At 36.2% G+C, this 24,767-nt stretch overlaps 1 protein-coding gene across 1 annotated transcript in view; it reads right to left on the minus strand.

Moving 5' to 3' along the window:
* Positions 1 to 22,894, minus strand: part of LOC137399502 (mitochondrial import inner membrane translocase subunit TIM50-like) — a 60,649-nt gene extending 37,755 nt beyond the window's left edge. The window contains exons 1-6 of the mRNA XM_068085644.1: positions 22,383 to 22,894; positions 15,030 to 15,061; positions 9,697 to 9,718; positions 6,233 to 6,291; positions 1,844 to 1,963; positions 409 to 516 (exon numbers count right to left, since the gene is read on the minus strand). Of these exons, the coding sequence (XP_067941745.1) occupies positions 409 to 516; positions 1,844 to 1,963; positions 6,233 to 6,291; positions 9,697 to 9,718; positions 15,030 to 15,061; positions 22,383 to 22,824 (783 nt within the window). The 5' untranslated portion in view covers positions 22,825 to 22,894. The remainder of the gene's footprint in view (positions 1 to 408; positions 517 to 1,843; positions 1,964 to 6,232; positions 6,292 to 9,696; positions 9,719 to 15,029; positions 15,062 to 22,382) is intronic.
* Between the last annotated feature and the right edge of the window lie 1,873 nt (positions 22,895 to 24,767).

Genomic DNA, 24,767 nt, shown 5'->3' on the forward strand with positions numbered 1-24,767 from the left:
AACCAACTAAAAGGTTTTCATTATTCAAATCAAATTTGAGAACTTGCATCGGCTGGACACTCTATGTTATGTGGAATTTTTTACATAGTACGAAGCAAAAACTTTACAAAAATTCTCGATATTAATGTAGATCTTGGGTTATAGGTTTACTTTATAGGAACGTTTGATGTATACGCAGATTTTTTTATAAATTTCTAAACATTAGGAGCTTAAGACTTTTAGCAATTTCCGGATAACAAAACTTTTCCCTACACTAAAAGTATTCTTGAACTCGTCCATCAGAGTTCACCTATATGTGAAAGGATAAAGATGCGTAACTGCGTCTCAAGGCGCGGGTAAACAGGAAGTAGTTGTACCGCATACTTTATGTCTACCTGCGCTTTGAGAAGCGATGGCCAGCATACTCACAGATGCTGGCTCCAGAGTGAACACAACCACTTCATAACCGCTCTGAGCACACATCTGTAGGAAATAGTCTAAGCCTGGCCGCTTCTTAAACCTCCATCCCATCTTCATCTGCAATCCAATAACAGCTGACAAAAGTCTCCCACCAAATAACCAAACAACAAAGGTGAGTAATTCTTAAATCATCACACAAATATTCTGATAAAAATCAGTTCATGGAGAGAGTGCAGTGAGAAGTTTTTACTTGAGTCACTTAAAAATAAATATGAAAGTATAAAGGAAAAAACTATTAAAATATCCATTAAATGGCCATTGCTGTTGCATGACTACCAAGGAGCTAGTGTCGATAGGCAGGTAATACCGAAGGCAGACAGGGGAAAAAGGAAACACAATGAATAATATGCAGCTAGTCAACAGTTTGTGTCACACGAGACAAACTCCCATAGCAAAACCTGGTCAACTGTGAAATCACACCATTTGCAATTCATCGGTGACAGTGCGTGAAAGTGCAAAGAATTGAACTCAAAATTGCACATTTCGTATAAGGTCAACCATTCATCACTGACACAGAAACTGCTGTCATAGGAACTGCTGTCATAGGAACTGCTGACATACAAAGTGCTGACATACAAAGTACTGACATACAAAGTGCTGACTTACAAACTGTTATAGCTTAGTTATACATCTCTGTTAGTGACACACAAGCTGCTATAGCTAACATAGTTAACACAAAATTTGTGCAGGAAGAGCAGAAAGAGAAGATATTTTACTGGCACTCCAACTTTATGCATCGAGTGAAAGTGCTCAACTATTAACAAAGAGCCAGAAAAAGCTCAACTGTCAAGCGCCATAAGAGCAAGGAAAAGGTGGAACTTCATAGTTGTAACAAGGATAAGGTAACTCCATGGTTGTAACAAGGATAAGACAACTCACAAGATTGAGTTGAAAGAGCAATTATTGTTATTGTTACAAGGAGTACCCAGGGATCCCACTCCAGATGTCGGGTGGTCCCCAAAAGTGATAAAACACTGAGTGCCCATTGTGAAGACGGGAGTGGTTCCTAATTTAACAATAAAACTGTTATAAACGCCAGATGTTGCGGGTCAATACACCTTGGACTGACTTTTATACACAAATACATCATGGAATACGGTTGCTTAGTGTATGTTGTTAAATTTGTAATGCCGCTAATGTATATCGTTGTTACGCGTGTGAAACTGCCATTAACTTGTTTTTGTAGCTGAAAAAAGTTGCCAATAAGAGAAAAGATTCAACTGTGTTAATTGCAGATACTGGCTCATAAACTAACAAGTAGCAGTGTGTTTCACTTTCTCCATTTGCAATAATGGTGGAAACTTGTAAGGTCAATCTACAGTTGATACCAGCATAGAACAGCAACGCGATGCGATCATATGTCTCTAGGAATGGTGTAACTTACGTCCCACTCAGGTTTGAGAAGTAGGCCGCTGAGCTCGAGTACCAATGTATAAGGTGGCTGGATGTATGGCGCAACCAGTGGATCTGGCAAAAGCTTCTCAGATGTAGGGGCTCTCACCATCTGCAAAGATAGATAAATCGCAAAATTCATAGAAAGTTGGCCGTGAACTTGGCAACAGTAACCCTGGCAGAAGTTTTCTACAAATGCCATGTTATTATATATTAGTAAATGTGCGGGCAAAAAACACGCCATTAAAATTTGCAATTATTTACAATTAACATCGCTTACATTACTTCATGTATCAAGAATCTTTCTACTATGTATGGTTCATCATTAACCCTTGGTATGTTGGTAGCAGACATCAGGTTTGTGAATAGTTTTATTATTAAGCACTTATTAAACAATTATTTTAAACACTTTTGTCACTTTTATCCTCATGAAACGTGTTCTAAAAATAAAAAAGTTTTAGTAAATAAAAGAAAAAGAAATGACTAGATTCTACAATGAGATGGATTCTACAATACCCAATGAGAAACGACTGGATTCTACAATACCCAATGAGAAACGACTGGATTCTACAATACCCAATGAGAAACGACTGGATTCTACAATGAGATGGATTCTACAATACCCAATGAGAAACGACTGGATTCTACAATACCCAATGAGAAACGACTGGATTCTACAATACCCAATGAGAAAGGTGATGAATTTTAATATTAACTAATCGGGTTACTTGTCATGTCTTGCTAGAAGGGACAAACACCACTACTGTCTAAATACCACAGCCCAATTCCAATGATTGACTTGATATGAAATGATACTACTTCTAGAGTTATTCTACTTTTATGCCGAATAGACAACTCCAACAAAGCTGCTATTAAAATGAAATTTTGCCAAAGCAAGAAGCAGGTTAAAACACCTTTTCAGAGGATTACTCTTAAAACAAGACAGTCTATATGAAGTTCTAACCAACATATGATGGGTGAATGACATAGGATTAGCGACTAAACCTTTTTGTTTGTAGCTGCCTCGAAGTCAACCAAAAACCTTCAGCTGATACTCTCGATGTCACAAATGGTGTCAATCCGTTGAGTTGGAGAAGACCCTGATTAGTTACCAGATATTCACGACATAAACTTTGAAGTACTTCATTATGAGGAAAAGTTGCCACTTGTTCACGTTTTTAAAACAATCACTCAACAAATCTTATAACAAAAGTCGACAAATGACGGCTTCATAAAAATGAAAGTTGTTTACTTATGTTTCAATTTAGCGATAGCATTAATGAAAGGACAACTCTTAATTTCATGTTTTATCACTATTAGCGAACACTGTATACCCTACAGGATTAAAATATTCGCGGAGTTAAGTTTTGCGCAAATCGCCTTGTTCATGCATATTCACGGACTAATTTATTCGCGGAGGAACACAATCACTCTCTATTAAGAGTTAACTCTATTGCAGCTAGCAATAGAATTAACCCTTCGCATGCATACACCATGTTTAGGTTTCCATTTAGCTGACAACGACAAGTCGATCATGTTAAGCTATAAATTTCTTGCTGCATCCAGAGGTTTTCACGAATATTCATCGCTTTGGAGGCCTTAGACGAACCAACAACTTGTGGTAAGTAATGAGTTTTTCAAAACCATTTACTAAATTGATAATTGAATTTTACTTTGGTTCTTTGGTAAAACACAATATTTATTTTTCTATCCTTACCGCTTCGTTATTCGTTTCAGTGTGAGAGAGCCCAATAATCTGCACGACCCATTTTTAGTGAAGCTATTAAACGCAGACTGCACAACGGTTGGTCATGTACCCGGTGAAATGAGTTTTTTCATCATACACGGAGGCACAATGACTGCAAGGGTGGTGGATGTCATTTCTAGAAGATCACCAATCATTCAGGGAGGTCTTGAAATTGAGGTAGAAGTGACCGCAGCTGCTAACGAGGAGAATATATCTGTTTTAAAAAAAGAACAAAAACGCCTTTACGACCACAAATTTTTGGCCAACTGGCAGCGCATTGCAATAGTAAGCCTCGAGGATAGTTTTGATGCTAACTGCCTTACCAGCCATGTAGTAGGGAGAGAATTGCCTTTAACATCTACCCAAGACAGTGGCAGCGATATAGCGCTGCTATTACCAAAATAACTAGTCAGAGAGCACCATTACACGCTAGTATTTACTTATCAAGTGTATCAGTTTAATTTTATTGTGAGACAACCGCCATATGGGCCAAACTGTTACTTATTTACTCAGACTAGGAGAGACTTTTTGCGATGACGAAGCCATGCCGAATAACTTGTGAAAACTTTGAATAATTTTGTAAAGTTTGATGCAATGACAATAAAACTCGAAGCCCGGCGATGATTTTAAAGAAGTTTTGGAACGCGGCTACGTTTAGTACTTCTGCTTAGCCGCTATTTTCGCGATGACGCCATTCTGCATATCTTGTGACAACCTTGAATAATTTTGTAAATAAATGTGATGCATTGGCAATGGTCTTAGCTCAAAGCCCAGGCAATGATTTTAAAAATGTTTTGGAGCTCAACTACGTTTAGTATTTATATTAAAAACTAGCCTAGCGACTAGTTTTTAATTTGATGCAGTAGTTATTCTCTCTTGTGATTAAAAATAGAATTAATTATTCACGGAATTTAATAATTCGCGGAATTGACTGTTCGCGAAATCGCGAATTTTCATAAACAACGAATATTTTCATCCTGTAGGGTATTTAGTAAACCTTAGTAAACTAAAGTTACTGTAGGTCACTATAGTTACTAAGGTTAACATACTATTTTGTTACTAATTTTTAATATGTGCAGTACTTGCATAAAATTTTGATGATTTTTACCAGGAGATGTTTGCATTATATAATTACTATGGTTTCCATATGATTTTTTCACCATACGATGCCAACCCTGGAACGGATTAAAATCGTATCCTGAGGGTGCAATGCATTATTATAATAAACATACTGGTTGTCTCTATCATTATAATACACACAAAAGTTCTCTGTATAGTAGATGCTGCTATACCATAAACCTATAACATAAATTCCACTCAATGAAAAGAAGTTAGTGCAAGTTTCTGCTCCGTTTTACTATATGCAAGACTTCCACATAACGTAAAGCGTCGAGTTGCCGGTCAGTGCAAGTTCTCCAATTCGATTTGAATAACACGAGCCCCGTAGTTGACTTTAAAAATATCGTTATTTCTTTTGGGCAAAATCTCCATTATATATACTAATACCCAGGCAGTCTAATGCACCGTGAGAGATCGTCAGGTGTGCTGATAACGCACAGAGAATAAGTAGCTGCATAATTATTCAGAAATACTTCAAGGTGATCAGATTGGTGCAGGTGTTAGAGTGTCTACCAAGCTGAATGTTACGAATTGGAGTCTCATTGAAATCAATCGTTCAACGTAAGCTCTAACCAAGGCATCAGAAGAATGGAAAAACTGACAGACACTGCTCTTACGATAGTTAATGTTTTTATTCTACTTTATTTGGGACACAATATTTTTCCTTTGCTGCATAGCCTTTGCTGTCTAGTAAAAAAACGATTTAAATTAACATTAAAGATGTGCACTCCCTTAACTTAAATGTTAACTTACTGTAATCATGACCCTAAAACAAGTGAAAGTGATACGAAAAAAGAGAGAAGTTCTCGATACAAACCAATAAAACTAAATAACTGTACAGTCATTAAATCAAAACTTAATTTTTCATACCTGAAGGGACAAAGGGGTGAGTTTAGGAAGCTCTTAGACAGAGATAGATAAGACAACTTACATGTATTCTACATTTGTATGGCAAATCCAAATAACGCCAGTGTTCTCGGAACAGATTATTGATGGTGTAGGAGCATCTACAGTATTTTCACAATTTACATGCAGGTTCTAATTATTATCACAATTTACATGCAGGTTCTATTTATTATCACAATTTACATGCAGGTTCTATTTATTATCACAATTTACATGCAGGTTCTAATTATTATCACAATTTACATGCAGGTTCTAATTATTATCACAATTTACATGCAGGTTCTATTTATTATCACAATTTACATGCAGGTTCTATTTATTATCACAATTTACATGCAGGTTCTATTTATTATCACAATTTACATGCAGTTTCTATTTATTATCACAATTTACATGCAGGTTTTATTTATTATCACAATTTACATGCAGGTTCTATTTATTATCACAATTTACATGCAGGTTCTATTTATTACCACAATTTACATGCAGGTTCTATTTAATATCACAATTTACATGCAGGTTCTATTTATTATCACAATTTACATGCAGGTTCTAGTTATTATCACAATGTACATGCAGGTTACCGTATTTCCATTATTATGAATTTACCTGAAAGAAGTCCTTCCCAGCATACCAGGCTCTCAAAGTGTAAGCCAACATCTCTGGCTCTGCAACACAATGCAAACTGTTTCCTCCTCAGATATTACTATAAAAAACCAGTCTAGCGTCTGAGAGGCTAGATGTAGATTGTAGATATACGGTAGATTAAACTGAAACAGTTTGCCCTGAATCTAAACCACAGCAGTGAATAATGGAAACTCAAACTCCATCAGACACAGAGCTCTTCTCAAGGTACACAGAGGCAACTTAGTTCACAAATGTACATAACGCATAAGTGACAATCTCAACAGCAATATTAATGGTTGCAGAATGGAAAAATCAATTGGGATACAAATAAATTCTCCTTCTGGTAACACTTGAAGTCAAATCTCATTACGATTGCCTTCACATGTGATGTGATGTAAGCACATCGACGTGAAGGCAACAATAATAATACGTTAAGAAATTTCTAACACACGATATAGAATTCAAGCAAATATTTTACTCTATACCTGAAGTAATTTGTAAGATTATTTCAGTAAATAACAAGTACATAACGTAATGTATGTATATAACATATGTACATAACGTACATGTATGTACATAACGTAATGTATGTACATAACGTAATGTATATACATAACGTAACGCATGTACATAACATAACGTATGTGAAATGTATCTGTAATTCACCGATACCCCTAAACTTGGAGTAGAGTGTGGATGAGTCCATTGATAACATTTTCACACATATATCTTCTACGACAAACAGAAAGGGGAATATTTCTGCAAATATGAACAGTTTCCAAAAAGAAACTACATGAGCCAGAATCAAACTCAGAAAGATAATGCGAATCCAAATATTTCCTATTCTGTTGTCACCGGGTTCAATTTGATGCATTCTGAACCACAATTGAATCAACGGATTATGAAAAAAATGTGACCTCTACAATCACCAACATAAGATTTCGAATCAAGTTGGTGGGACACGACTCGACAAAATTGAGCATAGCTGATGCTGTTTGGTTTCAATGTTTTAGGTTTCAGCTATATTGACTGAGGTCCTAACGTCGATTGGGCTGCCATATGGGCAACAAGCTAATACAGCCTATAAAATGCATTTTGATGAATATCTGATGTTACACTTTTTAATTATGTTTCCTATATGCATCCCTGCTGTCAACTAAGCCTCTACAACTCCATGCTCGCTTTCCAATCAGACTACCATGTACAGTAGGCGCTCCTATAACGTAAATAATCCGTTCCGGAAACATTAACTTTATAGGGAACTTACGTTATAAGATCAGTAAAATACATGTAAAATGCCTAATCCGTTCTTAGATCTTTCCGAACTCACCCCTTTGGCCATGCAAAAAGAAAAAAACTTGACTATTTTAATTTGTGGGCTGTACCGTAATTGCAGTATTATTGGTTTGCATCGACAACTTTTCTCCTTTTTATGATCGATCTCACTGGTTTTATAGACCATGATTCACTTGTATTTGACAACAAGTTGATCTGGAATTGCACATTTTCAATGTTCATTTACTTATTTTTCCTACACAGCAGCTAAGTCTATTCTGTAAAGTAAAACTAATAACAAATATTTTGTACGTCTACAATAATACAAGACAACAAAATATTTTACTATAAAAAGCGGATCTACCTGGTTGTCGTCTATCTTGTACCTAGGGGTCAAGGTTAGGATGAAAGATAACTTCCGACGATACTCCCACTCATTTAGATTGGTAGACCGACGCTGTAACACCCGCACCAATCGATTGCCTTTGTATTTATGAACAATTGTGCAGCTATCCTATTCGTCTTCTTGTCGACATATTTAACGATCTATTACGACGAACTAGAATGTCACGAAAGTTATATACAGTCAAACATGGATAACTCAAACTTCACGGGACCGAGCGAAAGTGTTCGAGTTATCAGAGCGTTCAAGTTATCAGAGCACTGTCACAAGTCCATGTATTTATTTATTAGTAGATACATGTACATATACAAACTATAATATAAATCAAAAGCATAAATGGCTTGTTTCAAATTAAATGCTTCTAATGTATAATTTAAAATTTTTTATCAAAAAGTATAGAGATTTTTCCATCACTTGAAATTGGTTTGTTGTTTGAGGTGATGTTATTGCCAGGACGTTTTTTATATTAAAATTGGCAAAACTTGATCCTTGTTGAAATGCTCAGAAGAAAAGACATATTTCCTTTTGAGCGTTTTAACCAAGATCAATTTTGCCGGTTTTTTTTGAAGTTTATGCAAAGGTTACCTCACTTTTCCTTGCTTTCGAAGGGCCATCGCTAAGCGGATGTTTGGTAAATATCAAATTTCACCAAACCTTTAGAAAAGTCATTGACAAAAAAATTTTGTCGATGGTGGTAATAACGACTCCTATGAACTATGAAGAGTTGAGGTTTACCTCTATGGCTTGGAATAAAGTGATTTTCTAAAGCGATAACAAACGTTTCGGTAGCTGTTGGGCAAAAAACTGTTCGAGTTAACAAAGTTGAGGTCGAGTTATCTAAAGAAATTTATCATTATACATGTGGGAACGGACCAAAGAAACCGTTCGAGTTAACCATGTGTTCGAGCTATCCGAGGGCGAGTTATCCATGTTTGACTGTATAAGTTATATATAATGCTATACAGAAGGCGCTTTTTCTTCCGCAAGTGTGACGAAATAAACTAATAAACAAATCGAATTTGAAAACCCACCCGACTTGACACTTTACGTTATCTAGAATTTACGTTATAAAAGACATACGTTGTAGGAGCGACAACTGTACCTCAAATATAGTTAATATTTCAACACTAGGTGTGCACCTGAAACATGAACGACAAACATGCCAGACACATACTCCATACACATAAATGAGCTACAAGCACTGTTAGTGGGATGTCTCACTTGCCATAAGCAAACGCACTCATCTAAAGCCTGGTTCCCATATACGTCGCAAAGCACCGGCAACAGCACCGCAGGCTATTAGCGATGAAATGGGAAACTACGAGCCCGGTAACGCCGAGGTCTGCCGGTAGTTGCCGGTGGCAACGCAACAGTTTAGCGCTGTTCCAATTTCGCAAAGGGCCGCAGGCTAAACCTTCCCGAAATGCAATGTACGGGTGAAGGTCACAATTATAGAAACGGCATGGCGAGCGAACATTTTATTTGATTACGCGATTTTGTTTAGCGATGCAGCTTTCATGTGAACATATGCTGCTGAGCTTAGCGTCACAAGCGTTTTGCTGCGCAAGTTACCGCCGGAGTCTCGCAATCGATATGGGAACCAGGCTTTACTCATCTAACAGTTATTACACTCTAAAAGTCATCTAATGCATGCCTTACAGAGTATAGCAAATGATGAAAAAGAATTTACAAAGATTGTCCAGTCCCTGCAAGCAAAGGACATGTATTTCCTTGAGGGACAGATATGCGTGACATAGAGTAAACTTACTGTCTGAATAGGCATCTTTTATCTGTAAAAGAAATACAAACAATGCAACGTGATGGATTTTCCAGAAAATTTCTATTCTAAATTTATTTAACTATTGTTCATCAATCAGAAAATAGGAAATGAGACAACTAAAAAAAAAAAAATTTTACTATGAGAAGTTTGCTATGGATCAATTATATATATACATATAGAATCGCCTAGTACAATCTTGACATCTCTGACTAGTTCGCAATTTTGATCCAATAACTGGATTAAAGGTAGCTGAAAGAGAGAGTGAATACAATGAACTAAAGCTATCGTGACAGAAAACAAACTAAGGTGTACTTATCTTTATAGTAAGATTACTCGCAGTACCATTTAAAGTTTCCTTATTAGTGACACGGTCGGGGATCTGCCAACAATGCTAGAACTTTTTGATTTCATAATGTAAGAAAATTAATTGTGCATTTTATTCAACAAGTTTTCAATCAAATACAACGCTAAAACTTATTGGTATATTTGCACAACAGCTTGAACAGTCAAACGCAGTCAAATCTCTACTTATCTAAACAGGGATTTTTAAATAGTTGACGTACAATTTGAGCAGATATTTGCCTCAATGACTGCAGTATTTTCCAATACTGAACGTTCAAAGTTTCCTGCACATTAAGGTTGTTTTGTAGATGAAAGTTGATGGTAAAAATTTAAAAAGTAAGAATATAAAAATAATAAAATCATGAGACAAGTTACTTCATGTACTTACTCTACGTTTATGTACTTACTCTACGCTAAATCAGAGTAAGTAACATTGCTACTTCATACCTCACCTCTCTGTCAGCCCACCACCAACTTTTCAATAAATGCTCATCTATTAAATATAAAAGCCGAGGGAAACGTCAAGCCAGCTTAACCGATACAACGATTGGAACAATTAAAAATGTGAGCTACTAGTCTCTAAGATTAAAACAACATTTGCGTCGCGGTCACAGAAACCATGGTTAAGTCGCAAATCACGAAGTTGAGTTATCCGACTTTGAAGTTGCACCAACTGAATTTATAATATTGGTAACGATTTTTGTAACACGTGCATCTGGACCAATCAAAGAGAGATCTTTCTGAATCTGAAGTCAGTTTAGCCAATAGAAGTCTTCAACCCTCGGAAAAACCCTCTTAAAACCGTTGCTAAGCTAAACAGGAAGTACTGAAAAATGGCGTCCGATAAATATAATCGTTTCTTTTTTGCCGATTTTAAAGATAACTCTGACATTTCGGACACTTATAATCAGTACTTTGGTGTTCCAACTGATGTCAAAAGCAGTAAAAGTAAAGGGAATTACGATGATAAATTCCTAACAATTATTAAAAGATTATTACATTATTTAATCATAAGAATAATAATTCGATTTTATAGGATTATTATCAGATTTAATTATAAGAATAATTATTTGAATTTCCAAGATTGAAGTATATAGTGACCGATAGTGTGCAATATGTTATTGTTGTTACTTTTTTAAAGATTTTGCTGATGATTTGGCTGTGCCCGATATCGCGGTACTGCCAAGCCGTTTTAAATATCTACAAAATTAAATAATACATTTTCTTATAAATATACAGCTATTTCTGTGACAACCAGCTAAAATCTGTTTAGATTTTTGAATTCAGCATAATTTTTTGAATAGAAACACAAAAATCTAGATGAATATCACAACCTCTTAATATTGGTTGCTATGACGTTTTGAAATGTAAACAAAGTTGGGCATTGGTTTTCGTTTCTCAAACTTTAACACCAGTTTTCTCGGAACTATGTTTTCGCACTAATGGTAAACACGCATTCAGTTTATTGACCATAAAATCTGCTGTAATTAAGCTAGAATCAAATTTGTTTTGCAAAATAACTGTGAGAATTTTCTCTTTCTGCTAATGTAGATAACTCCAAATCTTAAAATCCCGACTCAACCATGGTTTCTGTGATCATGACCCATTTTCCAAATGAACACTGCTTGATCAGTTACATGTAGTTGTTTTAATCGTAAAATCAGTGAAGGTCATTCACAAGAAATGGTTCGGCTACATTTGCTTATTGGAGGATATTCCTTAGCAACAAAGAACAAGCTTAGCGAGTTTTGACTATTGTCTCAGGTAAAGCAATAAGATACGGTAAAACCACTATTTGAAGGCTATGGCACTCATTTTTCAACCCTTCCCCTGTAGGGGTGTCTTATTAGAGGTGACGTTCAAATAGAATCCGGCGTTGTATAATTTTTCGAAAGCTATATTAAATCCTTTTACGGGCAAAGCGAATGTCGCTTATATTTTGCACTCTCCTTCGAGTGGAGCGACGTTAACCCTTTTGAGTGCAATAAATCTGTTACAACTTGCTGTAGATCTATAAATAAATATGCATTAGGAAACTGAAAAATATCTCTACTAGTTGATATTTATTGCTTGCAAAAAACCTATGATGATCTTATAGCCTGCGTTGCAATTTGTTGGAACATATATATTTCGTCATATCATAATACTGTAAAACCTCTAATAAAATGGTACCTTTATTTGATCGCCACTGCTATTTGACCACTATTATAAGAAAAGAGTTGAAAAATAGCGCGCCACCTTTTAATTGAACGCCACTTCCATTTGACTGCCACTTTAACATTCTGTGATCTTTACGAACTCATAATAGCAAGTGATCAGTAGAAGTGTCCACAAAATAGTACTAATAATGACTCGGTTACATCAATAACAATTAACTATTTCGTTGTCCTTTGTTAAAACTTTGAAAGCAGCACCATAGAAATAATTAATAACTGTCTCAGACTAATAATAGTTCCTTGTTTAACCGCACCCTTATATAAGCCGTATCTGCGTCATTTTCAAAAAATCGATAATAAAACTATACATAGGCCCAGGGTTGGAAAAAACCACGGTTTTTATGAAAAAACCAGGTTCTTTTGGTTTAAACCGGTTGTTATGGTTTAAACCGGTTTTTATGGCTTTTATAATTTACCAAGGTTTTTGCAATTTTAAGTTTAATTAACATCACTTACTATAGCTGCATGATTGAGTATTGAACATACATATGTGGAATCATCTGTTAAAGATGGTACTGTGGGAGTTGTTATGGAAAGAAAGAGAAAAAACATGTGGAAATTTTAGAATGAGTCTTTAATCAAACATGATCAATGAAATACAGAGCAGAAATCTTATCACATAAAGTGAATATTTTACATACAGCTCTATGTATAAGTAGGAATTTGAATCCAAGTGATTAGTCGTGTGGTAGTGTAGAGCAGAGCATAATGCAGATGCATTGCTAGTGTTTGGAGCAGTGGCAGATGACTCAACTTCTACCACCTGAATACTAGCATCCCTGTCTAAATTGGTGTTTTCAGCTTAACATTTTGCTACGTGAGCTTTAAGCCTATCTGCGTGACCTTGGGTTACGACAGCACACCTATTACATTTTGCCTTAAAACCTTTGCCTTTTGCAGTTCGTGTGAAAAACTGCCAAACGGGATCCTGTTTGCGAGGCATGTTGGAAGTTTGAGGCACAATTTTAACTTTTCAAAACACAAAAAACTTGATAAACTGAATTCTAACAATCCAACTACTTTGGCTTGTGCCCTATAAATGAAATATTAGTTTGAAAACTTAAAGCTTTTGCCCAAAATGATTTTACTGTTTTAATTTTCAATTAGGCTATAAGTAATCCTTTCTTACTGGCCAGACTTGAGAAAGTCTTCATTCATTATTAAAGACGATGATTGGATAAGTATATTTCACATGGTTTTTATATTTCATTAATAAAGAGATCATCATATCACTTGATAAAACCAATTGAAAATGAAATTCACTAATTCATTGTTGTGCTAGGATTTCACGTAGTTTCAACTTGAGCTCTGCCATCAATTTACTACTGTGTCCTAAATAAACTTCCACAGCTGATAATCACATAGAATTGCATTTCTACCGCACATGAACCACTAGGAGCTTAAAATATTGTTTTTCACAAAAAATAATGAAAAAACCATAAAAACCTGTTTTATCAGCTGATTTAAACCGGGTTTAAACCACTCGGTTTCAACCATTGGTTTAAACCAAGCCAACCCTGCATAGGCCCCACCTTTTGTATAGGCCGCAGAACTTAGGACGGTGCTTTTCAACACGGCAGCAACTTTGCTGGTTAAAATGGAACAGTGCCGTTAGGCACTGTTCCGTATTAATTGACGCTTTTTAACCCAGTGCCTAACGGAACAGTACCGTTAGGCATTGTTTCGTTTTTTCTTTCACTACTAGAGACACACTAACCAGAGATTCCGGTTAATGCACCCTAGCGGTAAAAGAAAAACCACAGAATAGTCGCACCCTTATAAGTCACAGCTCAAAACATCAGAAAAAAGTAGCAGCTAATAGTCCAAAAAGTACGGTACATGTGGAAACAAAAATTGACATTTTTGAACCAAAGAATATTTGCATCGTTTGCTCAGCAGGTTGCGTTCTGATTGTTGCCATCGTTCGAAACGATTTCATCTTCTTCTGGCTGTTTAATACCTCCCACAATGTCTTCAAACCTCAACTCTCTGCACTGCTGAACTAACCGATATTAGCGTCCAAACAATTTTTTTGAGCAGAGCAAAACTTTTACGCATTGCATTTCCCACAAATGATAAACTTAACAGCATTGCTAAAACTAGTTTAGCTTTTAGCCTACAACTAGTTATTCATATACCATCGTAAATGTTAACCATTTTTCACATACATCGAAGTATCAAGACCGTGTTAAACAAGGAACAACTATTAGCCTGATACAGTTATTAATCATTTCTATAGTGCTGCTTTCAAAGTTTTAATGAAAAAAAATGAAAACCTTAGGAGTTGGAAAATGGACTTTGATACAAACAGTAACAATGAAAGAATTAATTGTTATTGATGTAGCCAAGTCATTATTAGTACGATTTTGATGACACTTTTGTACTAATCACTTGCTATTATGTCCGTAAGGATCGGAGAATGTCAAAGTGGTGGTCAAATAGAGGTGGCGTTTAATTAAAGAGTGAAATTCTTTTTTCAACCCTTCTATAGTGTTGATCAAATAAAGGTAACGGGCAAATAAAGGTGGCACTTAAATGTGTGTGTCTATTATTTGACTGAAGTGATTTCGGGGGACAGAGCATCCAGTGTGGTGTTTAGATTGGTTGACTGTCTCCCCACAAACCATTCACGCTAGAGACTTTTGTGTAAAGTTGGAAAGGTGTTAATATACTGACAATACCAAATAGATGTCTAAGGAATAAACAACCAATAGAATGGTCAGTAAGAGCAAACAATCTAATAGAAAGAACGAACGAACTTACGATTTCACCATCTTGGTCACGTTCTGGAGCTCCTAAAATATTCAACTTGCATTTATGCAACAGGCCAATAGCTCAAAACCAAATTTACAAAGGAATGCACAACACCAACAAACTAAAATACTCCAAATGTTCATCACTAAGACTGATTTTAATTATTTCACATTCTACATTTTATGAACAGCTAAGACCAACGTTAAATTTGTCTTTAAAATGAGCATTAATAAAATAATTGGATATACTATGCATCCAATTTTCATAACACCAAAAGTGAAAAAGGCAGGCCAATGATATGCAGTGGCAGTCAACACAAAAGATGAGATCTTTCAATTCTAGCAATGTTTGACCTAATAATAGCATTAAGTGCTGTTAATGCAACTTGCAGATCAGGCATGATTACCCTACAGGATGAATTTATTCGCGGAGTTATATTTCATGAAAATTGCCATTTCATGCATATTCGCGGCTGAAAACTGTCACTCTCTATGAAGAGTTAACTCTATTACGTCTAGCAATAGAGTTAACACTACGCATGCGCACATTGCGTGCTTCGTTTTCTATTTAGCTTACAACTACATGTACGGGTCGATCGTGCTAAGCTATAATTTTTTTGCTGCGTTCAAAGGTTTTCACGAACATTCATAGATTTGGAGGCCTTTGATGAACCAACAATTTGTGGTAAGTATTGAGTTTTTCACATTTACTAAATTAGTTGAATTTTACTTTGGTTCTTCGGTAAAACGCAATATTTATTTTTTCTATCCCTACAGCTTCATTATTTGTTTTAGTGTGAGAGAGAGATTTTTCATCATACACAGAAGCACAATGACTGCAAAGGTGGTAGATGTCATTCTTAGAAGATCACCAATCATTCAGGGAGGTCTTGAAATTGAGGTAGAAATGACCGCAGCTGCTAACGAGGAGAATATATTTGTTTTAAAAAAGAAACAAAAACGCCTTTACGAGCACAAATCTTTGGCCAACCGGCAGAACTTTGCAATAGTAAGCCACGAGGAGAGTTCTGATGATAACTTTTTTACCAGTCATGCAGTAGTGAAAAAAATCGCTTTAACATCTACCCAAGACAGCGACAGAGCTGCTATTACCAAAATAACTAGTCAGAGAGCACCATTACACGCTAGTATTCACTTATCAAAAGTACCAGTTTAATTTTATTGCTAGACAACCGCCATATGGACTAAACTGTTTATTTTTACTCCATTCATCGTTTGCAAAATTTTATTTGTATTTGAAATATTTTAATTGTACACTCAAGTTTGTAATAAATTATAATATATCTATACATGAAATAAAATATATAATTAAATCATGTTTGCTGCAGTGATATCAAGGAGTTGTTGTCGATGAAGAGGGTCTAGGTTGACTGGTTGCTTCTCTGCCAATATTCCTGCCTTGATGAATATTACTACTTGTCTCTAGTTTTCGTAATCGGAGTAGGTTGTTTCATTCTCAATCTGCAGTAAACACAAAAAAGAAAAAAATATTAATAAGTGTTACGGAAGTACAAAAACAATAGCTGAAGTATTTAATGAAAGCGATCAGTTTTTAAACAAAAGAATTAACTAATGCAGTTAATTATGGAAAAACGTATCTGCACTGCAAATCAAATACATACCATAATGTCCATATCAGAATCATGATCGGACTCAGCTTCGGTAATAGAGATTGATGGAGTTGATTTCAATGTAAAAAGACTGGGAGAGATTTTTTGCTATGACGAAGCCATGCCGAATAACTTGTAAAAACCTTGAATAATTTTGTAGTTTGATGCAATGGCAATAAAACTTGAAGCCCGGCAATGATTTTAAAGAAGTTTTGGAACGCGGCTACGTTTAGTACTTCTGCCTAGCGGCTATTTTCGCGATGACGCCATTCTGCATATCTTGTGACAACCTTGAATAATTTTGTAAATAAATGCGATGCATTGGCAATGGTGTTAGCTCAAAGCCCAGGCAATGACTTTAAAAATGTGTTGGAACTCAACTACGTTTAGTATTTATATTAAAAACTAGCCTAGCGACTAGATTTTAATTTGATGCAGTAGTTATTCTCACTTGTGATTAAAAATAGAACTAATTATTCACGGAATTTAATAATTCGAGGAGTTGACTGTTTGCGAAATCGCAAATTTTTTCAACCAACTAATATTTTCATCCTGTAGGGTAACTCATATCATTTGTATAGAACTCCTATATTCCTAGCATACCTCCTCAACTCCTATGCATGAGTACCACGATGGCACTGAAGGTAAGATAGAAGGTGTTGCGCTACTTCCACGCTTACAACTAAAGATGAACTACAACTAACTGAAACTATGTTCAATCTAAACTATTGAAGAGTTATAGCGTTTTTATTTTCAGTTCATTTGGAATTAATTTTTAAACGCATATCGGCTAACCAAACACAACAAAGCAGCATGTGTAAATCCCAAACATTATTTTAAACACAGGTTATCTCTTTTGCATTATAAAGAAGTGAATCTCTCTACAGAATAATGATTTAATTAATCAAACAGTGACCAAATAATTATGATTCTTGTTCCATCACGCTATGAGATTACTTGTTTCAGTTTGCTTGTTTGTTTTAAACAATACATAACTAAACAACATGAAGATGGAGTTTTATACTACGAGCTATGTAATAGCAAATATAAAGTTGCAGCTTTTTAAAAGCGAGGACTGTGTTCGGCTTTGAAAGACTATTTTTGATACAATCTATGACTAAATTTCTAATAAACTTACAATCTAGCATGTATGGCTATTGCCATGACTATTGCCTTGGAAGCGTTTTAAACTTTTGGTTGTTACAAAATATCAGTCAAATATCCCAGCCTGCTTTAGAGCAAGTGATAAGTGACAGACACACTGTACAGGGTATTGGGTCATAGTTGTGTCTAAAGTAGTAGGAACATCCAACTTTCGCTGAATACTATTTTTCAACAGTCCACCAGAGACGTAGATACTATATAGTGAAGCATATTGTAGTATGTACTATATTAGCCATCGCATAATCTCTGCCACTTATCTGAGCAAGACAAAAAACAATCTTCACTTATCTGAGCAAGACAAAAAATAATCTCCACACATAATTCTAAGTACAGTAGACATTCCTACAAGTATTCCTCATTCAAAGTAAATTCTACTCAACGTAAAGAATTTGTCAAGCTTTTGCTTCGTATTACAAAAAAACTTTATATAACATAAAACACTACGTCGGTACAGATTCTCAAATTCGAATTAAATATCGAGAATCTCATAGTTAGCCTTAAAATACCATTTTTTCTTTTGCCGCACTTGGGAGAGAAATTGACATGTAAGGGTACCTTTATATTATATACCAGTACCCTGGTAGTCTAGTGTGCTGTAAGAGATTGTCGGATGTGCCGATAATGTACAGATAATATGTATCTCCAATTATTTAGAAATGCTCAAAGGCAGTCAATTGATGCAGGTGTTAGGAAGTCGGTCTAACAAGTCAAATGTAACTTTCATTGAGAGTGATGTTTTATACTAACCGTTAACCTTGACTTCGGACAGATGGACAGACCGCTATTATAATAAAAATATGTGTTTTACTTAATTTTAGACGTGTATAATTTTTTTTGCAGCATAGACCTTCCTGTGTAGGAAAAGGAAAAAAAACAATTTAAATTGGTATTGAAGACGGGAGCTTCCCTTAACTTTATGTAAATTTACTGAAATTATGGACCATAAACGGTGTGAAAGAAATTAGAAAAAAAAATTGTCGATACAAACCAATAATACTACTAGTATCGCCAATGAATTAAAAAGTAGTTTAGTTTTTTTCTTTTTGAAGAGCCAAAGGGGTGAGTTGGAAAAAAATCTTGGAACAAATTGGGTAATGTACATGTATTTTACTGTTGGTATAAAGAAAAATCCCTAAAACGTAAGCGTTCCCGGAACGAATTATTTACGTGGTAGAAGCATCTACTGTACCATCAAATGGGACAAGGTTTGCGAGGTTGCTGTGGTAAAAGAATCTTGCAAGGTGCTTTAATACCTGAAGACACTCACCTGACTCTAATCAATTAATATATTGCCTTGGTGAGAGACTACACTACACACATGTATGTACAGATCAACTGACAGAATTCTTTAGGGGCTAACCTTCATGACCAGCATTTTTAGGTTCAACATTACGATATTAAGTGACACAGCCTGGAGAGCACATGATTTGGTCTGGTTGTAAAGTTATAACACTAAAATGATAGATCTTACTTGTTTTTTGAAATACCTACATGTATGAAAATTTGTTGGTGACAAGGATCAAATGGGCCTACTTGGAATATCTGCCTTCATCAACCTGGCGATTTTTACAATCGTCATTACTACTTATTTATGAATAAAAATATTTGGTTGTGTCTGTTGGGCATGCTGTCTCATTGTACATGCGAATGCCTGGGTCCAATTAACTTGCATCACACTTTTTTTAACTTCTTTAACATTAATGCACATAAAAATCTTTGAACATGTAGTATTTGTCATGCATGTATGCACCTTGGTAGTAAAATGTATTAATGTCCAACAGATGAAGCAACAGCTGCAGGCATAGCGTTTTGTGAAAAATAGTTGTTGAAGCCAATGGCAAGATTAGGGGCATATATGGTATAATGACATCGAATGAAGGAACCAATGAGCAAATACCATGAATAGGCCTAGCACGGACACATGAAAATTTAATTGCCTTTAAATTAAGAATGCTTTACCATTTCATATATTGGTTTGAAGTAGTTTTTTTGAACAATTGCTCTCTGGTGCTATACATCGAAGTTGGGAACCTTCTCAGAGACATAATTCAAAAATTTTGCATTTCATAAAATTGTATGGAAGTATTAGCAAAAGCAGATAGCCTAATGAAGAAACGTCTAAACCACCGGAGGCATAGACAATATTACAACAAACAAAAAACAACTGGTACATCACAGGATCATCAGGAAAGGCAGTCATCATATACCCATCTACAAGCGGAATAGAAACCTCTAGTGGAAGTAACCTATGAGGAAAAAGACATCAATAAGCATGCCAGAAACAGCAAAAAAAATTAAACTTCACCCAGACACGACCAAAACAATTCAAGTTAGTCATAATTTCCAATCACTACACTACCACGATGTACTAAAGACAAGTCCACTGAATCGCTAATCCTCTGCAACATTTGCTAACCCTCTGCAACATAAAGAACAAAACTTGAGAACCTTCTCAGCTTCAACAACTTAGCCTCTTTTCCCTCTGCCTGCTAGGGCTATTTTCTCTGCCTGTGGAGGCTCTCTCTCTCCCCTACCCGTGGAGCCTCTTCCCCACTATCTGCTGAGCTCTCTTCTCGCGTTTGCAGAGCCTCGTTTCCCTGCATCTGGAGCCTCTTTTCCCTGCATCTGGAGTCTCTTTTCCTTGCATCTGGCGTCTCTTTTCCCTGCTTCTGGAGCCTCTTTCCCCCTGTATCTGCAGCCTCTTTCCCCTGCATCTGGAGCCTCTTTCCCTGCATCTGGAGCCTCTTCCTTCAACATTAGCTAAGCATCTTCTCTTCCACTATCACAACTGCTGAGCCACACCGGCATGACTGTCGTTTGACTGTCGAAACTCACAGCCATACGGTAATGGGCAACGAACACGGACGACCGTTCGAGTATGGGTGTAACTTATATTGGCCCGTTTAATCTTTTTTCATTAATAATATAGTTTAGAATTTTGCTAGTGGTGTATTTTAATTGATGGAATGCTTATAGAAAACAGAAGTAACTCTTACTGGCAAATATCGGTATTGCTCACAAAAGCTTAAAAGTTTACTTGCAATAAAACTCACATTAGTTATTTGGTATTATAAGGTTCACCATGTCTTACTTGCTGTGTTGTAGGATCAAAATATGTGGAAATGTTATTACAAGCTCTTAAAAGCTCAAAAATGAACAGTTAATCGCAGCCATCACAAAAACGCCGTAGTTTGGAATCTCTTTATTTCGATGACGTACTCAAACATTGTGGTTATTGTTTTGACACATGATGTTATTTCATGAAATTAAAGGCCAATAAAAGGCTCAATACAAAACATCTTGTAGCAGTAGTTTGTGACACACTTCGGGTTCTACCAGAAAGCCCGTATCAAATATAGGTACTTGTTACTTTACAGTTTTATTTCAGCCCGGTCTAATCATCTAGTCTTAATCTGATCATGTGACCCATACTTCCTGCCAAACAATGCGAACATTTGTTGCAGCATTTTTCGACTATCACAGGTGACCAACAGGCTCATCTGGTTTATCAGAGGATTATATGCACTCATTCTCCATCTTTAAGAAATTAAACGATTTTTTATAGTAAGTTTTGAGATATCAGTGCTCGAAGTGACAGCATTACAATGATGATGAAATAGACGCGTAAGCATACCTGCCAACTCTCACGCATTGGGCGTGAGACTCACGCAATCACCCCAAAGAAAAAATGAAAATGCGTGAGATTTTTGCCCCGATTTCCACAATTTTATGTATACTATCATTGATCCATCAATTGCCCCAAAACCAAATCTCACGCACTGCCCCACTCTTCGGTTGGCAGGTCTGCGCGTAAGGACAATAGACATAGTTTTATTGAATGCGTAAAGTATATTTGTGAAAATATTTCAACGACTGAGGTTGCATAAAATTGTAAACAGAAGCCATCGTGTTCAACTGCGTCTCATTTGAGCCGTTTTGGGGCGGGATTCCAATCTACCGCGTTTTCGTGATGGCTGCAATCATACCTGCCAACTCTCACGCATTGGGCGTGAGACTCACGCAATCACCCCAAAGAAAAAATGATACTGCGTCAGATTTTTGCCCCAATTTTCACAATTTTATATATACTATCATTGATACATCACTTGCCCCAAAACCAAATCTCACGCATTGCCCCACTCTTGGGTTGGCAGGTCTGGCTGCAATTAACTGTTGTTTTTGAGCTTTAAGAGCTTGTAATTATATATCCACATATTTTGCACCTACAACACAGCAGAGCAAGACATGGTGAATCTTCTGATACCAAATATCTGTAATGTGAATTTTGTTGCAAGTCAACCTTTAACACCTTCACTAGTAGTCTAGTACCTGAACCAGTAATAATAAAATTAGCTCACACAGGCTTAGCAAACGTGCACCAACTAAACATAGTAAAACTACAACAAGATGACAAAGCCATTTCAACACTGATGTTGTGTCTGAGTTCGGATTAATTGTGGCTAACACAATTTCTCCGAAATCCACCATGACAACAATAGCTTACTATTTCAATAACCAAAATAGCACCAGTGATATGCAACATATTTACAATGGATATATGTACCTACCCCATAAAGAAATAGCTGGAGCCGCAAAACCTCCTAAGGTAAGCCCAAGAAACAATAAACCGGCTTTCCAAGAATTCTTCCCAGTCCAATTAGACCATCTAGACTTTTTTTCACCATCGCTATTTCCCTGTGTATTTTCTGAAGATATGGCTTCGGTAGAAGAGTTGGTAGCACATAGCAAGATATGCTTTGTTTGAGAGGAGCTAAGAATATTGTTGTATGTATGGGAACGGCTCAATGCATAAATATGTCTGACAAAAAGTTGTGAAAAATTATTATGCTGACACACAATATGTCGCAAGATGCTGAATTCTATCGTGGGTCCCGTTTTAGCCAACAAAGTGCAAGAAACTGGCGTGGTCACGTTGCTAAAATATCTTTGAGAATTAATGCGAAAAAGAGGCAAAATTGCTGTTCTGCAGCACCCACAGTGCTTAGACATATTGCTTTCCCAACTTTCTAACGTATAAGTTATGCACGTGCGCTTCTATTCCGAAAACCCGACGACCGTTTTATAGCGAAGACAATTGTTGCCGGCCAATTTAGAATGCCGCGTTGACTGACGAAGGTAAGCCAGTAGACAGACTGATCGCAAAAACTTGTGCTTTTATGTAGACATAATATTCGTTTATGTTTACAAACGCCATTTTACAAATGGATATTTCGCTATCTCGTTTCTTAAACGGACCGAGTCAAAAACCACAATTTTGTCATAATTGAGTGTAAAGTTTCGTCCGGTGTTGAACGCTGGCGAACGTAGCAATTTCACTCATGCTCGAGGTTTGCTGAGTAGCGATACCACCCCGATGCCATTGTTCCCATATTTTGCACTTCTTAGAATTGGGATTTACTATTATACCATACATATATTTTCAACCATTAGTTGATAGTACACTACAGTTTAACATTGTATTAAACGGGATCCGCAAAAGATTTTCAAGTACGTAGTTTACATTTAATGAGAAGGGATGAAAGAAATACTATCCAAGTAAAGGACACCGATGTCTGGTATAGCCATAATAAAACGACTGAAATCAGCACAATCGAAAGTAGTGTCAGATATTAGTTTTAGAATAAAGCACCTATTTTTCTAAGAATCTGTAAACTACTGTGCCCTATGATGACAACAATGACTGCAGAAAGGAGATTTAATTACCTACCCTAGTACACTTATATTTCGCTAGTATTTAGTTTCGTGAGTAGCGTACAGAGTAAAATTTCGCTGCAACTTAATTTCGCGGATCGGATGAGTGCGAAAATATAGTGATGTGAAAATAAATGCAGTAAAACAAACATAATTAGATTCCTCAGGTCCAGTTCACTTGTAAAAAATTTTTTTCAATTTGGGACTAGTTTGTATCTGTGAACCGCGGATAGAAATGTGTGGGCGAGATCGACAATGCAACTTGATCGCTTGCTGTTATTTGTTTCTTGGACTATCAATGACGTCGAGGTCCTTGCCGCCGTGACTGTTGTGGCACCAATATTTTATCTCAAGTATTTATAGCACGCGGTGGCTATGGCTCAAGGTTATTGTTTTTGGTTGGTTATAAAATTCATCGCTACAATAATTATTATTTAATTTTATGACTTTCTCTACCAGACTTTCATCCTCATCAGTTACAAATTCAGTGACTAAACTAATATCATCATCTTCCTCATTTGTCTTGGCTTTTCCACAGGCCCGTATTCCCTGGAGCGGCTGGCCGGCTGAGGCGCCCCAACTTTTTAGGAATTTTTGGTGGTTAAGTATTAATAGACAAACTCGGAGAACTCGCCCTCGGCCAAAATGTAAAACTTTATCACGAACACTTGGTTAACTCGAACGGATTTGTTTGGTCCGTTCCCACTCAATGAAAAACTGCTTTAGATAACTCAACCTCAACATCATTAACTCGAACAGTTATTTGCCCAACGGCTACGGGAGCGGTTTTTATCGCTGTAGAATATCACTTTATTCCAAGCCATAGAGATAAACGTTAACTTTTAGCATTTTTGTTAACGACTTTTATAAAGGTTTGCAATAGGTCAAGTTTTACCAAACATTCGTTTGGCAATGGCCCAACGAAAGAGTAAAAACCTTCGGATGAACTTAAAATAAAATCAGCCAAATTGATCTTTGTTAAAACGCTCAAAAGAAAAAAAGATGTCTTTTTCTGAGCGTTTTAACTGCGGTCAAGTTTAGCCTATTTTAATCTGAAAACGTCCTGGCAGTCACATCACCTAAAACAAACAAATCTCAAATAATAGAAAAAATGTTTATACTTTCCGATAAGATCTTTTAAAACTTTATGTGAGATGCCCGGTTGAGGCCCTAGATGAAATACACCTGTTGAGGGGGCTGATACTGCCCTTCCAAACTCCCAGATGCTCATAACTAGTCGC

The sequence above is a fragment of the Watersipora subatra genome, chromosome 7 (assembly GCF_963576615.1).
Source record: "Watersipora subatra chromosome 7, tzWatSuba1.1, whole genome shotgun sequence".
In the NCBI taxonomy this organism is placed as follows: Eukaryota; Metazoa; Bryozoa; class Gymnolaemata; order Cheilostomatida; family Watersiporidae; genus Watersipora; species Watersipora subatra.